General features: G+C 39.5%; 1 protein-coding gene across 1 annotated transcript in view; it reads right to left on the bottom strand.

Moving 5' to 3' along the window:
• Nucleotides 1-17,690, bottom strand: part of LOC144651171 (uncharacterized) — a 77,710-nt gene that overhangs the window by 35,524 nt on the left and 24,496 nt on the right. Inside the window, 24 exon segments of the mRNA XM_078511060.1 lie at nt 278-319; nt 769-1,059; nt 1,545-1,841; nt 2,279-2,567; nt 3,253-3,626; nt 3,769-3,789; nt 4,259-4,549; nt 5,118-5,393; nt 6,474-6,761; nt 7,565-7,873; nt 8,629-8,923; nt 9,498-9,859; nt 10,158-10,202; nt 10,655-10,822; nt 11,780-11,965; nt 12,328-12,420; nt 12,747-12,842; nt 13,262-13,357; nt 13,848-13,943; nt 14,489-14,671; nt 15,041-15,226; nt 15,910-15,951; nt 16,239-16,516; nt 17,192-17,347. Of these exon segments, the coding sequence (XP_078367186.1) occupies nt 278-319; nt 769-1,059; nt 1,545-1,841; nt 2,279-2,567; nt 3,253-3,626; nt 3,769-3,789; nt 4,259-4,549; nt 5,118-5,393; nt 6,474-6,761; nt 7,565-7,873; nt 8,629-8,923; nt 9,498-9,859; nt 10,158-10,202; nt 10,655-10,822; nt 11,780-11,965; nt 12,328-12,420; nt 12,747-12,842; nt 13,262-13,357; nt 13,848-13,943; nt 14,489-14,671; nt 15,041-15,226; nt 15,910-15,951; nt 16,239-16,516; nt 17,192-17,347 (4,760 nt within the window).

Raw genomic sequence — 17,690 nt, 5'->3', positions numbered from 1 at the left:
TTTTAAGACCACTGATGTCTAAATGGAAATGGTAACCTTTTCCATCCAGCATACAAATCTTTTCTCTGACAAACGTTTCATTTAACGTGAAAATGTTACGCAAAGGGCCTATTGATTTTTACACGTGGTTTGTGTAACCACGACTAGGCAGGGCCGCAGTTAGCGTAAACCGCATTTAGATGTGGTATCTAGAATGGGGTTATTTGTTTTTTTTAGTGAAACCCTGTCTTAACTTAATCTTATAAATAATCTTCCCCTGTTGCCATGTGAGGCTCACCTGGTGGAGTATTAACCACAATCCCACCATCTGGAGCCGCTCCTGAAAGAAACACAAACGTTTGTTAAATCAAGAGTGCACGTACTTGCTTGTAGTGAGAGGTCTTAACGACTCAATGCTGGTCTGCAAGCTACTACATTGCACTTGCTTCATGTCGTATTGGTTGTAAGACTCTTGCACGTAAAATTTCGCACGAATTGGAACTGAATGAATCACATGGATAGTGAAGTGAATAGTCGTTCATTTCCTGTTATTTGCTTTGTAAACTTAAATGTTATTTACCTCTGAAATCTCGCCGACACTGCGAACGAAGAAGTTTCCTTAGCAAGGTTTTTTTTATGTCCGACAACCTGAAGTAATGTACAGCTAACTACACTCCAGGTAAATCTTGTTCAGCTCGGGCAATTTTCATCACTATGACATAAAATTGCTTCAGGTAGGCACTTAAATATTGACTGCATATCGAGATAATCAAGAAACATAACTCTGACCTCCTTTTCCAGTGATTCTCAACACAAGCGGATCTCCAGTCGCTTTACTGGGTGCAACAATGATCCTGGGCTGTCCATTAAGAAGTAACGTCTTCTCTTCACCAGGCACAACTGCATGAATGGACATGTCACTGGGGTTGCTGACTTCTTTTGTGATGATACTCTTGTGCTCAGGCTCCAGTTTGAAGCCATCAGGGGGGTCATTGTCGCTTGTGAGCACCCTTAATGTTACGCCTGCTTGGTTATCCACCAGGAACGACATGTGGAATCTCGGGGGAGGAGACAGGTCATCTAAAGGAAACGGTGACGGATGAAGCAAGGATAAGAATTGAAGAAGACACTGTTGTAAAAGAGGCCTAGCCCTTGGTGAAGTCGATACGTTAATAAACTGCGAAGCGCCTTAAAGAAAACTTATGTGGAAAGGGATATCCAATTTGAGCTATACAAGTTAAAATACTTGACAGACGCATTGAAAAAGTTACTTCTTACTTTGCGGACGAGATACTGATTTAAGATCGTGTTTTATTCAAGTCAGCCATGACCTCAGTCACGCTTGTGTGTGGAGTTTAAGTCGTTTTAACGAGCTATAATACATTTACGATATTTAGAGAGGAAGCCACATATGCCCTCGCTGGTTTTCATAGGGGTCCTCTATCCAGGTCAAAAACTATTCAACAAGAGCTTTACTTTTGCATTTCGCAGCCGAAAGGTTCAAAACTCAACAGACGCTGTTATGCTCTGTTTTTGAAACAGAAAACAACACCAAAAACACTTACCCCCAGGCTTCACCAGTCTGATAGACATCTCTGTCACATCCTGCTCAAAATCACTGGGAACAACAGAGATCTCTCTTTCTCCATTCAGTAAGAACGGTTTATCAGTTGACACGCCCCATACTCGGAACTTAACGGGAGAGGGATTCCTAAGCTTCTTCACAACCCTGTTACATGTTTTTCCCTTCATGGTGAAGCCGCTGGCTGGTTGACTGTCGCTTGCGGCTAAAAGAATGTCTTCTGCTTCAGTGTTGTTTACAAGAAGGGTGATGTAATACAGTTTGGCTGGTTGGACGGACACTACGGATAAAAGAAAATAATAAGATGGAATTAACAAGTCCGTATTTGGTAAAAAACGACAACTGAACGTAGAGTAAAGGAACTTTTTTGCTCATATTTTTTGGTCAAATTCAAGACTGTTTCCCAAACCAGGTTTGTCAGTCTTGTTCAGACTTCGGAAAAGCGAAACCATTCTAGTAGAACAGAAATTTTGGCTTCTACTTAACAGAAAGACGTTTACTGAACAGCTAAGAACTTCTTGGGCAAATTTCCAGACATTTTCCCAACGTTTTTTTTTTTTACAATGAAAAAAATGCTGTGTTCTATCAAAAAAATGAGTAGGGTCAAAATGCGTATTCTGAGGCTTTCTAGTCAGTGACAAAAATTGATGACACTTAACTAACGTACTAATTTATTGCTTGATTATCACTGCTTAAACGTTACAGAGAAAATCTTACCATCGTTGTTGTAATACTGATACGCAGAATACGCTGCCTGTGCTTTCAAGTATTTGTTGAAAACCACAAAGGATGCGATGTAGAAATTTGCAAAGAACTCTCCGTTGCCTCCTACGTTACGTCCAACACAGAAGTTCTCCTTTTGTTTCCAGTCTTTCATGTTCTGCACACCCACCCCTCCCTTGTCCTCTGCCTCTTGCTTGCCATTGATGTACATTTTCAGGCCGCTTTTCATTCGCCAAGATGTGGTCAGATAGAACCATTGGTCCGTGATTACATCTGTTTCAGCCTGGACAAAGTCACACAACGATAGTAAGAAAGGGTTACGTAACGCAAGTCACGCACTAGCCTCGTACATAGGCGAAGGTCTTACAACTTGTCACGTAAGAGTATCCGGCTATCAGGGAATTTTAGTTCTATCACGTCGAAGTAGGTTAGGCAAGATTCAAAACAGGTTTTCCAGAATTTGGAAAGTCCGTTCGAGTCAGCGTTGAAAGAGGATTCCGTGATGAGCCAAAATTACGCCAGTGCAGAGCGTTGGAGGCTGATTATTTAATATGTATATTTTTCCAGCTGCACGTTTCATGTGTTATCTTGCTATGTACATTATAACCTTTTCCAGGCGTACGTTAGTTGAGAAGCAGCGCGAAACTGGATTAGCGCGAAGACCGGCGAATGAAAAAAAAAGTGCGAGTGGACTAACGAGGAAGTGCTCCTTCTTCTCCCCACACCCCTCCCCTATTTTTTTTTTCGCTCGCCGTTCTTCGCACTGCTCCCAACTAACCGAACGCCTGGAACAGGCTATGTTCATTACAATACAGTGCGAGAGTGAAGAATCTTGAAATGCTGTATACCTTGTGTGGTATACCTTGTGTGAGGTTTGAAAACATTACCGTAAACTTCTGAAAACGATCTTTTTTTATTGTCTTTACAAGAAGCATCAAAAAAGAGTTGTTTAATTAAGAGATACTTACCTTCCAACGAGTATCGTAAGTTGCCAGCTCCATAACCATTTTCTTATTCAACAAGTATAACGAAACTCCTGGCGAATTGACGCTCTTCTCCCCTGTATCCAGGATATACCTAGGGCTGTCGTACTGCATCACTGCTGCAGGGAACTTCAGCTTCAAACCAAACGTAAACCCTTTCGGGAATTCTCCAGGATTCACCAGAGCATTCTGACCACTCAGGTGAGAGCTAAGGTAACCGGAGCTGCCATCCAACAGAAGACCACCATCTACAGTCTGGGAGTTGCCGTTCACCTTCAGAGGTGCCTTACCAGGGATGAACCCGTAACTTGATACCACAAAGAATGACCAGTATTGGCTTGGAGTCAGGGGTGGCATAGCTGAGAGAAAGGCCATGAAACACAATTGTAAGGTCTTCATTAGTGACATTAGTACTAAAGATCTCAGAAAAAAAAAACGCAAGAAACTATCGAAGCTTAGAAAAAAAGCAACAACTCAGATACAATGTAGAAGTAGAATTACCTGGCTTCTGTCCAGCACCATCTGTGAAAAAAGAAATCAAAAAATAAACTCAACTATTTGGTCAATTTTGTTTGCCGAAGGTTATTGCTAGAGTAATACCTATCTACAACACAGTTGTCAAAGGTACAGCGCCATGCGCAGCCCCCGCCAAAACCGTATTTTTTGTTTGTTTGACATGCACGGTTCTACACTTTAAAGCCACACATCGAGACATTTACTGAAAAGTTAAGCTCTGCACGCCTAATATGCAAAGGTAATTTCACATTTGTTATCCAGAACTCTTAATACAGAACTCTTAATTATTACGGTTCAATCTTTTACAAAATTAAAGGCAATGAAAACCGGGAGTTTCCATTGTTTTTTTAACCGGAAGTGATATCAGTTCTGCTTTCGACCGCTGAACTGTTGCTAGGAAAGGCTAAGCTGTTCCTTCCTCATTAAATACTGTTACTTATTAACTCTGATTTACTTATTAACTCGAATTATTTACCTGATATAACCAAAGGCATCAGAATCTGTTTCATGCTCGGTGAAACATTAACGGTATCCATGCCATTAATCAGCAGTCGCTTCTCTGTCGCAGAATCCACAGCATAGAATTTGATGGGCTTCATGTGTGTGGTGAGTTTACTGACAGTTAGCATGCTGTTGGGCAGGAGACTTTCACCGTTCAGTGGTTTAGCGTCGTTCGATACCAGAGTTACTTGACAGCCGGCATTGTTTGTGACTTGCAGCAGGATTGAGAATAGCTGAGAGGGTGGCGGGAATACTGGTGGAACATCTAAAACAAGTGACACATCACAGAACATCATAAATTGAACTACAATGTGAACTATTGTAGTTGTATCCATTCACTTGCTTTAGTCATGTGTTCAGGGGTAGTTTCGAGTTTCAAACCAGTTGTGTTCAATCCCCTACTGGGGGGGGAAACAAAACCAGGAGGAAAGCAAAATTTTTTTTTTACCTCCAACACAACTGGTTAGAAACTCGAAACTACCTACACAAAACTTAACACATGGTACTCAAGACGATACTCTGTTTAAAGAGATTGACTAGCGAGGGATTAAACAATTCCTAACAACGGCACAGAGCTAATTTTCCATCCAAATGTTAAACAAAACAAAATTAACCGAAGGCAAGGATGGGGAAGGAGGAATGGCTTGTATCAATGATTGACAGAAGGGATTTAGGGGAAGCTTGTTTAAAGCAGGTTTTTACGGTACTACAGTAATATGTGAAATGTTCAAAATTGATCATTTTGTAGAAAATGGATGCAAACACCAAGACTTAAACAGTTAGAATTGATGTTACAGGTATATTTGATCAGAGTTCCAAACCTTATTACTTACATTTATCAGTAATATTGACAACTTGCCAGGCGCCCGGTTTGTCTTGAGGAATAATGATCATGCTGGGTTGATTGTTCAGAACACAGGAGTGATCGGCTGCTTTGGCCCAGAATGTTATAGCGTTCCTGTGTGTGACGTTCTTAGTGATCTGCACAATGGTCCTTGGCTTGATTGTGAAACCTTGAGCCGGCTCCTTGTCGCTTGTTGTAATTGTAACAATTTGTGTTCCATAGTTTGCAAAGCGTAAGCTGAGGTAGAAAGTTACCACTGGAGAAGCTGATAAAATGAAACAGAAAGCATTTTTAAGCGTGTAGATTTTTAACATCGACAGGACGTTTGATATATGGCTATATACTTTGAGGTAAGCAACTTTATATGTAAGATACAGCTAGGCTAGCCGTATTCAGTACTAAGCATTTGACTACTATATAGCAGTTCTGATTACGGAACTATGTTCTTAACACACTTTATAGCGCTATCTGACAACGTACACTTACAGATACAGATATATAAGATATTTTGCAAAACATTTATTCACATAACGTTAGTCCCTTTTAATAGGCACATACACAATCCACGTTGAGAATAAGATACAAAATTCTTCTTCAGAAAAGGTGCCTTTGATAGCTGCTATCAGACCTCTTCGATCAGTCAATGCACCCGCTTTACCCACGAAATATGAAATATATTTGTATCGATCTTCTGAGAAAGTGGGACCGCTAGTAACTATAACAATCATGCAATCCATTCTTTGAAGATGCCATTAAAGGCAGGCCCTTATTCTTTAACCGTTTTAATGCCATGAATGCTCTTTCGGGTACCTCTGAATTTTTGGCCTGAAAAAGTGTACGAATCCTGTAAGAAGATAAAAGGCGCGTTTACACGACAGAAAAATGTAGTACGGACTCGTCAGAAAATTGGTCCGTACCCGTCAAAATGTCTGCACTTTAATCTACTTTCTCTAGTGAAAAAGTTCTAATTATAAACGGGGCTATAGGCGCCTATGGTCCCTTTTAAGGGTAGCTGTTTCTCTACAAAAAATGATTAGGTGCTGGACCAAACCTTGACGGATACACGGGCTTGAGCTATCCAGTCTGGCGCTTCACCAACTGAGCTAATCTGATGGAAGATGCTGACTTCCTATCACGATCTTTCTCAATCGAGAAGTGTTATGCTTAGCTTTTCCTAGAGTTAATACTCTACCTGGTCCACTAGATAGTATGTAGTCTGACGCCCCACTAACTGAGCTAAGCTGACAGGGATATGTCATTTCATTAGATCGGCACCTTCTCCTTTAATGCAGACATTATTTCTGATCATTTCCTCGGTAAAATACTTTTATCCTTTATTACTTACCATTTTTGGTCACCGTAAGCGTAATAGCAGAGTTAGGATTTTTAACCGTGATGGGTTTCAGCACTATCGACGACTTGTAGTTAATGAAGAACTTTTTCTTGTTGTTTGTCTTTAAGAATGCTTCAAAGCTGCATGGAAGAGGTGACTTGACTTTCTTTGTGATGACAGCAATCACGTTTTTACGAACAACGAACCCACCAGGAGGATCACCGTCTGAAGGCTTGATTTCAATGTCATCGCCGACCATGTTCACGATTCGAAGAACAAGGTAATACCACTGGTTGGAAACTGCAGAAACATTTAACGGAAAAAACTCATTAAGAAAGGAAGAAAAAGGTTCTAATGTCGCCACGATACTTGAGCTACCTGACCAATTGAAAAAGGTCCGCGATGGGCACAACTAAAATTTTAGAGCTAAAGTTTTTAAGTTTTGCGTTACTTTATTTAGCTTCATTTTCTAGTTTGTGTCTTCTTTTGGTTTGAAGGAGGCAACGTGGCTCGAGTGGTTTACGGCGCTGGTGTTGTAATCCGGAGTCCCGGGTTCATGCACTCTACATGCTCCAAATAGCACTCTAGCAATATGACATGACTTAATCGTAGGGATGGCCGATTCCCGGAAAGCAGAGTTAAACTGATTCAGGATTAGTGTCAAGCTTGATTTCTGCTTTTAATTATAAGTTATCATTGTCGTGAAAAAAGCTTATGTTGTTCATCGTAGTAAGATACAACTATATAAGTCTTAAAGTAAATGGTTTGAACCCAGGAGTATCAGTATTCGTATAGTGTGATCGTCCGGGTGAGAGTAGTTCTGAGAGAACTGTTGTTGGTGACTGACGTTTCGACAACCTGAGCGGAAGTCATCTTCAGAGTCAGAGTCAAGGGATCACCTATACGAACTATATAAGTCTTATCGCTTGTCTTACGATGCAGTCACTTGAGATGTCGATCACGACGTTTCCACTGCTTACTGCTAGTCTTCATCGGGCGATAATCCATAAGCAAACAACTAGGCGCTGATGTGTAGAACACAGTTTTTGCCTGTGCAGTGGTTAAAAAAAAAATTGCCCCAACTTGTAACAGTCGCGACTTACCTGGCTTGCCAATCACTAAATTGATCGGCGTTACATTCTTGCTCTTCACGGGTTTCAGAGTCACAATTTGCGTTCCATTAATCAACAGAAACTGCTTTCTGGTCTCGGCATCCACAACAGCAAACTGCAAAGCCGGAACGTTAGGCTCCACAACAGGGCAGTCCTTTGTAATGATGGCGATGACATTAGCGTTGATTGGCATACCGCTGGCTGGGTCGTTATCACCAGGGATAAGAAGAATCTTCTTCCCGGACAGATTAGTGATCTTCATCTTGACGTAGTAATCCACTAATGGTTGCTTGGAGACAACTGAAACAAAGCAAAATGGTGAGAAATTGTTATTCTTGTAGAAAAGGCAATGGACAAAATCCATGACAGTGACAAGAAGGTGTCTAATCTCGTACCCAGAACTTCTCAATCCTCTTACGAAGTGAGTAAACATCTGGGTACGAGATTGGAAGGTGTCAGCAAGCAACAGTTTCATACAGCCAATTTTTAAAAGAAAAAAATTGAAACTTCTGTGTGGCAACTCTCAAAAAATAGCAGTACAAACGTCAGCAAATTTGATGTTTTTCAGATGGTAAAAAAAAAAAACAGTTCAATATTCACTGTATTAATCTTAAATCTTCCACAATTACTTAGTGCCATAGTCGCATTCAACATATCCTATCTCGACAAGCTTTCTAGTAGGCTAAAATTAACTGAATTTTCGCAGAATTTTGTGTTAATGAGGAGATTATCATTAAAGGAGCGAAGTCACGGACAACACATTTTGAAAAAGCTGGCAAAGTTTTTTCAAATTTGTCTACTCGAAATTTGACTTAATCTTTATCAGTCAAACCATTCTTGGTTATTTTCGCCTTTTTATTACTTCTTTGTTGTTTTTTCTATGTCAGAAAATAATGTTTTAAGGGTTTCCTTCAAATTGAAAGGAATCAGAAAAATGACTTTCCGATATACCGTGACATGCATGACTCCTTTAACGAAAGCGGAAAAAAACAATCTATCAACTTTATCGGTCTCGACAATCGCTTTACACCTGTGAGGAAAGAAATTTCACTTACTGTTCTTCCAGAAGAATCCAAAGACCTTGTTAACCCATTCCTGGTTAAGGTGCTGTTTAAACACAGCTATGGATGACATGTACACTAAGCCGCACATTTGGTTCAGGTCCTGATTCAGACCACGCCCAACAGCAAAGTTTGGTTTCCCACTGTACACAGCTGTTGGAGCCGGGTTACTCTGAGGTGCTGTCAGACTGGCTTTCAGGTTACTGTTACCGTAAAACTGAAGTCCAGTTTGTGGATGCCAAGTTATTAAAATGTAACACCAGAAGTCAAACGCTGCTGGAGTTTGGATCTAAACAAAACGCAAAGAAATTTTAAGCAAGCAATGGATTTTATGAAGATGGGCCCATTCTACGATTTTTTCCCACCTTTTGAAATTTCCTATTTAGCGAAAATCTGTCGATACGGCTGAGATGAGCACCTTAAAATTAGTAAAATAACTAAGTTTGTACATCATATCGTGTAAAACTGCAAAGTTATATCTTTGCAAATCCGAGAAATTTTCTATTTTACAGACTTGATTTTGTTTGCTAGGAGGCAAGTTTGCCGACTACCGGTATTTCAGTTGCAAGATTTGACTCTTAAAACTAGGTTTTTTTCACTAATTAGGACACTCTTTCTAGCATTGTCGATATATTTTCGCTACTTGGCCCAGTGTCTAAAGTTGAAAAAAAAATAAACAAACAAAAAACAAAAACAATAACAAAACAAAACAAAACAAAGCAAAACGGTGGCAGAGTCAATAAGACACACTGTAGATTATTAAAAACGTTTCCACCGAAACGCAGCTTGTTTGACGAGCCATCAGCTCACCCTTAGCACATTTATGTAAAGTAATATTTTAATAATAACATCAATCAACAAACCTGCCAGGTTCCCTTTGAGGATGTGACTCGAGCGACCAGCATACCTCCAGCCACGAAAAGTGAAACACCCTGAGCTTTGACGCTGGGACCAGTATCCAGGATGTACCTGGGCTGTTTACAAAACTTGATGGACAAATCTAATCGAACTTTGATCCCGATAGTGAAGCCTTTCAAGCAATTGTCCGGGTTGAGCAAACAGTCTTGAGCTGAAATTGTCGTGGCAAGCCACGTTTTGTTGAAGATCCTGAAGCCCATGTTCAGAAGACTTGCTTGTCCGCTGATAAACAGCGGAGGGACGCCGAAAACTTGATTCTGTTTGTAGGCCAAGAAATACCAGTAATAGCTGGCGGGAATAGGAGGTTCTACAGAAAATAAAGGATGAAAACGACAGTTATCAAACAGTCTTTCCAACACATTGTTGTGTTAGTGAAAATGACCTTCCACATTTTACACAGTTGCAAAGAAACCCAAAAGGAAAACGAAGGTTTCAACAAGATTCGAACCTACAATAATTGCAAATATTCAACCAACTAAACTACATGTACATGTATGAAGCCACTGGGTAAGTGGGGAATTCCTTATTCGTGGTCCTGATAATGCAATCATGTGATAGGAAAAAACACAGTAGACCACAAAACCAGCTGCTGTACTACAACTTACCCTTTGGTCCTGGGCCTGTTGGAGTTACTACTGTTGGCTTTGGCCCTAAGGGAAGGAAAAAATATTTCATTTTCTTTTGGCCAAACAAAGGCTCTATGGAACCGCTTTTAGAGCTGTAACTGGGGAACTATTGTAGAATTGCTGGCTTCTTCAGGAGAGTGCACAATCTATATTTTAGCAGTCAAATCAGGGTTAAACCGTTTTACAATACAATACAATACAATACAATACAATACAATACAATACAATACAATAGTCGTTTAATATGTCATACACTTAGCAATAAGGTGTGACATTGCAGAAATGTCACACCAGCTAGTTAACAGGTATTCCACCTAAATTAGTTAAGAAAAAAAAAAAAAAAATAATAAAAAATAAAAATAATGATAATAATAATGATAATGATAATTTTAGTTATCCTAATCAAGTTAACACCTGACAAACGTAAGCTAAACGTGGTGTTAAGCTAGATTCATAATTATTGCAACTGGACAAACCTGTACATCTGGCTTTACATTCCGCTTCCGTCGGATAGATGTTCTCATTTCCGAGGCAGTTTGCAAACTTGAAAGGTTTGCACTGTTTGGTGGCTGAGTCAAAATAGTACCTCACTTCTGCATTAATGCACTTCTCAGAGTTCCACACCCTCTGGCACACAGCTGCGTCTGATGAGTTTAAGAAGAAACAGCAAATACATGTAAATCTCTTGTCAATCACTACTGGTTTATCACTGAGTAACAAATTCAAAAGTGCATCCCTTCTTAAAGGCTCTCGACCATACAAGAAGGTGTTTATTTCAAGAGGGTCTACATGTCTACATGCTTGGTTAGTGGTAGTATAAATGCGAACTGTAGGTTGCTAAGTGCACCCTTTGATGGGAGACAGACATGCCCTAGTCTGTATAAATAAGCCTTAGGTATGTAACTGGAAATTTATTGACAAGAGCCTAAACGGAATTTAACTGCCAGCCAAGGCTAATTTGCAAGATTCCAAATTAAAGTAGATCCTACACTTCTTAAAGGATCCTAGTCAGCCTCCGCCATTTTCTCTGCCATCTTATTCGGACATTTCGCATGTTGAAAAGAAACCCTCGTCCATCCTTGTGCGTTCGCTTTACTGAGGTCTTAACTGACACAAGTTCTTTTTAAAAATCGGTGCTTATTTTTGACTAGTATCTATCATTCTTTTGTTTGTTTAGGGAATTTATCAGTTAAACTTAAATATCCAATTCCCCCGCCATTTTCGATGCCATCGAATTATGAAACTGTATGGCGGCGACATCTTTTGCACCAGAAGTCTGTTTAATTACTTTCAGCAGTTTCACGGTGATTTATTTCCTTTCGACTATGCTTTGGACAAGCTCCGCGAAAAATATAATAATCTGTATGTAAACAAAACAGGCGTGGCGACTAGGGTCCTTTAAGACTGCCCTCTAAAAGAAAACGAAACAAACAAAAAACACAAAACTACTGGTAAGATACCTGTCGATTTCCTGGCCCACGTGTGTACTAGCTAACATAACAGACTGTTAAGAAGGGGCCTCGTTTGTTAAGTATGCTTGAGTTTTTTATTTCTTCAATGGTATGGTATAAGTAGTATTGATAAAAAATCAAGTAACTTACTACACATTTGTTCGCAGTTCTTCATTGAATACAAGTGAGACATGTTTCTGTAACTACAATGGGTCAAGACTTCTTGCAAGAAGCTGATACAAGGAGAGCTCTGTTCATTCACAGAAGCCTTGCCTACTTCTTGCTGAATGTCGAGTTGACAAGGTCCTTCTGGTTTGCCAATATCACACGGAGAAACTGTAAAAAGAAGAAAATAAAACGTGTGCAATTAATATTACATAATTATTTACTACAGCTACATGTAAGTGAACCTGAAACGCCACTCAACGCGTTTACAGTATTTCCTTTCCTTGCAGAAGACGTCAGGGATTTTCAGAGATGCAAGTCAAACAATTACATAGAAATAAAGTTCCATTTAGAGTACTATAGGATCCGTGTAGTGTGTCTAAATGGTTGTTGGTTAGTTACAATAATTAACCAATCAGAGCCTTGGCATGATGGTGGAACCGGAAGCAAATGCGCAGACTTGAATGTCCTTCAGGGAAATACTTAGTAAAAAATAAATGGCCCCTGAATCTCAGTAGCAATGTTATCCTCACCTATGTTGCAGTTAGGGCCTGAATATCCTCCGGCACAAACACATTTACTGTTGACACATGTTCCGCCATTGAGGCAGTCTGGTTTGCAAGTAGCTGTAAAGTACAAAATTACTTCAGTTTATGTAACTTGCATTGGATACCAGGGACATTAAGCGTAACAAAAACAAAAAGAAAAGAAAAAAAGAAAGAAAGAAAGAAAAAACACCCAGGTAGCAGTGGTTATTGGGTATATGGCTTAGCGCATACAGATTATTCATGCACAGTGTTTACTTTCAGTAAAACCATCGTACATGTATTTTGATTCTCCCTGTATGTGGACAGGCTTTCCAAAACAGTATGACTCACACTAGCATAAAGTAACATGTCATGCACACTAAACTGTCTTTAACAAGAAAAACGCTTGTTTAATCGATACATACAGGTTTGACACCACTGGCCTGAGTACCCGGGCTGGCACTGACACTTGTTTGGAGCAATGCATGTTCCACCGTTTTGACAAACACGCTGGCAAACAGCTGCAACGAGAGACAGAAAGGAAGCGACACGTTAGAACATACATGTATTCCCACCTTCTAGAACGTTACATTAATATACCAAATTGAAGAAACGCTGACCCTGTGAAAAGCAGAAACCAGCAACGGTAACACCGAAATGGATTCTGGGTAGACATCGTTGGTAAGCTTAGTAATATTCTATTTATTTATAATCAAGATATTTTCTTTCTTTGAGAGCTTTAAGAACATGATTTAAGCAATCTGTCTTATTATCATGTTTATTCTGTCACAGACAACGATTACTTTTTCCGATTTCCCAGTATACATGTACATTTGGGACACATCGTTTATGGTTTATGCTTTTCATGGGTCAACGTTTCTTCGAACTGGTGTATACTTGAATAAGAAAAATTATCCGAACAAGCATAAATCATACTCACGAGTGCCACAAGTTGTTGTCTTATATCCATTTGGGCATTTACACTGATTAGGTTTAGCACATGTGCCACCGTTTTGACAGGGAACCTTGCAAACAGCTGAAGATGAAATGAAAAATGCACAATACAACGTTAACAAAGAGTGCGTGGAGAAGCATAATGCACTGAACTGGTTAAAGGGTCACCTTTTAGTCAACCCCGGGCGCGCGCCCCCTCCCCGGCCCCCCGTCTCCTCGTCTGCGGGCTCTGTCGTCTGTCCCCATCTAGTGAAAATGAAATGAAAGCTGTTTGAGTCAGCCTTTTATTTCAGAGCCAGACCTTACATGTAAAATCCATGTAACTTTTAAGCGGCCATTGGCAATTAGTAAGACAACATTGTAAGTTTGCTTCTAAGAATTCAGACAAGCTAGCGAAGAACAATGATGCTGGCAAGTCGCTGTACATTTTTTTTGCAAAACATTATGGTAAGCATCGAGTCTACAACAACAGTGTTTGCCGCAAAAATGTCCCTTATACACATGAACAGCTGTAGGTACATAGCACTTGCAACTAAGAGAAGCGTTTCAACTACTAAAACCCGATAACTTACGTGTTTGGCAATAGACTCCTTCATAAAGGCCTTGACTGCACTGACATTTTTGATTGACACATGCGCCGCCATTTTGACACGCCGGAACACAAACACCTACAACAGAATAACATACAGTAAATGAACCACTTCCAAGGAAACTTTATCAACAGCAAGAATTAAAATGCACAAAAGTATCGTTGAACCTGGGTGGCTTAATATTAGTATCGTACTGAGCATGTTTCCTTGTCCATTGTGTAGCAAAAATGTGTCATGTTGTAGTCTAAAATAAATTTTATGGTCAAATTAATTCCAAACATTTTCTTTGTTTATGAATTTTAGTAACAAACCTGAAACAAAGGAAAATACAAATTACTTAGTCTGAAATCATTTTCTTGGCCTGAAATTCATTTTAAACTACAACATGAACAACCATGCTTTTTACATGAACACGATAAAATCTTTTGAATCATCATTCTGTTTTTATTCTAAACTTTCGTTTCATATCGTTTTACTTCAAGTACGTGGTTACTTCCTGGAATGGACAGCATCAAAAACCTTATAATTTCAATATAAAGTCAAGTGTGCCACTTAGGGACAAAAAAGGTGAATGGATATTTTGGATTTGCAAAACATGTGACAAAGGTATGTAAGCGACTCACTTGGACAAGGCTGTACATTGCACATTTGTGTTTCTAGTTCTGGGCCCAGTCCCTGATCCAAACACGTCTTCCCGCCGTTCTGTGCTGGAGGGTTGGTGCAGGAGCGATTACGCATGCGCGTTCCTCCACCACATGTCGCTGTGCATTCTGTCCACTGGCTCCACGGAGTGTAAGCACCATTAACTGCAACAAAACAGCATGATAAAATGAAGGATTCTACAATTCTATAAGGTATAATTTTATAACTCCCTTGACAGCGAAATCGTCAATTTTGATTCAATTTGTTCTTTTTAGAAAGCCCTCATAAGAATAGCAAACTATGAATAAGTTTCATTTTCTTGCTTATTACTTTAATTTATGTAGCGACTTTACAACACTAACTACGTCTAATTATTATATGTAGTAGTCAACTAAGCTAATTGGGGAGGTCAAATTACGCATAAGCTTTCTAGTTCTTTTCGGTCTCCCCGCCACTAACTTTTTCTTTGCATATTCTATTGTATACTGTTTTGTGATTCATTTTAATTTGAATTGTACATTTTCATACTTTACCTACGACCCCTGGGCATGCCTCAGGATTGCACTTCCTTGTTTCCACGTCCCCTCCCAATGCGGAACAATCAGCCCCTCCATTGAGTGGTACAGGGTTGGTGCAGTTCCTGGTTCTCACTTGACTACCACCCCCACAGGTGACTGGGCAGGAAGACCACTGTGTCCATTCATCATATCCACCGGGAACTAGAAAGAGATATTAAATAATTATATACAAACATCAATCAGTCACTTATAGAGTCCTGTCTTATTATAACATTAAACATATTCATCACTGATCAGTTAGTTTCCCTTCAGTAATTATGCTTATACATGTACACATTTGAAAGCTGACATCTAAAAAGTTATATAGAGTACACAGTATACCAATCATGTATCCGTGAAGTTTGGGCACTTGACAAGAAACCTGAACTTTGTACGCCACTACTTTTCACGTTTCTCGCCAGAAATTTCCATCAAAAGATATAAGGTCTCTAGGATTGCCTTTGACCATTTTTATTTATCAACAGTTTATATAAATATCTTTTATTAGTAGAAACTCTATTGTTCTATTTTGAACTCTGTGTTCTATTTGAAATCTGCGAATTCATCTGATTGGTTCTCCCACTGTTTTCTATTCGCCAATAGAAAACAGTTGCGCGCGCGCATAGCTCTTTAAGCTGTAAATTTTATTGATTATTGTCTTCAAAGTGCACAATATTGTAGGTTTTGGACTGTAATCCTTTAGAGTTTCTACTAAAACAATTAGACTACTTGCCCTCGTTTTCTATGAGCGATAGTAAACTTGGCTGCGCCTCGTTGACTATTTGCTCATAGAAAACTCGGGCTCGTAGTCTGATTGTTAAGTAGTATTATGTTGTGTAACATACCTGGGAATGGACACATTGGGTCTGGTTTACCGCCTGCTGGAGCTATTAAAAAACAAACAAACATGAAATGCGTTACTTCCTTGCACAAGTCATAATTAAATGCAAACTGAACTGGCCATGGCAATCTACAGCATAAATGACAAAAATGCACTTGCCCCAGCTGGTATATAAAAAAAATCATAGATTAAGGATGATCTGATTGTTGTGCATGCCAGGTTCTTGAATTGAGATGTTCACCCTTAAAGTCAGCTCTAACTGTTTGCAATGTTTTCTAACTGCCATTTATCCTGTTCCTGATATAATCCAGCTGTACCTGAGTGTTAACCCACCTTGCAGCATTGTTGAAGACTCTTTGATCCAGTACCAAATAATCCCAGGGTTCTCCGCGTCACCAGTGATCCACTTGGCTGGTTGATTATCAGAAGTTTTAGACACAATGGTTCCATACTTGGCTTGGCTTTGACATTCAGATGTCGTCAACAGAGACTTATCATCATCAGCAGACATGTATGGCATACGTTTGCCGATGCCTGTTTGGTCCTCAGGCCAAGTACCAAACTTTTTCAGCAACTGTATCCCAGTGAGTCCGCATTGTGAGGTTGTAAGGCTTAAGAGATATAAAATGAATCATGAGCAACTAAAAGTAAATTAATGTTTTGCACCGAGAGGGAGTTTTGATTTTGTGTCATTAAAACAAATATCTCACTCTAGGCAAACATAAAGGATGCAGACAATCCAGAGGAGCAATCAAAACTCAAAGCAAGTACATGTAGCTGAAATAAAGCATGGAGAAACGTGTGAGTAAATCAAGAAATCTTGGTTTTGGTTTTACTTCTGACTGATTGAGAAATTGGGGTGGATTTTTCAAGCCGTTTACCACTAAGCGTAGTTACAAAAGCAAAAACAAAAGCAAACGTGAATTACTTTTAACAATCAAGTGAAAATCGCTCTATTATTGGCATCTACTGAAATGTACTGTCAGTAATGAATAAGTTCAGTAATGTGCGCAACATGTTTTAACAGAGCAAATCTCAGCTGTTTCTTAAACCAATAACAAACAAAATTAGAACAGCTGTGACTAGCTTAGGGATGACTGTTTTCCCATTTTAGCATGATCTTGGTTCACATTCTGATTGGTTTAAAATAAATGGCTCTTTGCATTTGCATGTAGTGAGTGGTCAAAATTTGTCATGACTTTTGTTTCGGTTTGACAAAAGTCATTATCAGTAAACTTTAACGAACTGTAAAAATTTTTCGATTTTGGACGTTAACGCCTATTCACCTGTAATTCTGTGGTGCCACAAATATTCCACCATTTGTTCCCCTTTCTCGTGCTTCCAGCCGATAAAGGAAATAAGGACTAACAGCTATGGATTTGATTGTGTCGCCTTCATCCAATACTGAGTAATCCTTAGTAACAGAAGGCTCAGCTGCATTTCTGATATTGAACAAAAACAATTAATTAAGTATGTGGAAGTCAAAGTAGAAAAGAGGGTAAAAGAAGAGTTGTACTAACATGTATAAGAGGTTCAAGGCATGTTGCTGCAGGAAGGTAGGTGCACTGTAGGCAGGCAGGTAGACAGGCAGGCAGGGAAGGTAGATAGGTAGGTGGGTGGGTGGGTAGATTGGTTAATGCAGGTGCAGTGTTAGAGTAGAACTAGGTACAGTAGGCAGGCATGTACTAGTACATGAACACAAACAATGCTCAATAAGGAAGAAAGTGTGTGCTTGTGTTGTGTAAGTACGTACATGTACGTAGTTTACATAGGCACATTGTATTT

This window comes from Oculina patagonica, chromosome 4 (genome assembly GCF_052425735.1).
Source record: "Oculina patagonica isolate OP01 chromosome 4, crgOcupat, whole genome shotgun sequence".
Taxonomy (NCBI): Eukaryota; Metazoa; Cnidaria; class Anthozoa; order Scleractinia; family Oculinidae; genus Oculina; species Oculina patagonica.
Note: the sequence above shows the minus strand (reverse complement) of the source record. Positions and strands in the feature narration are given on the sequence as shown.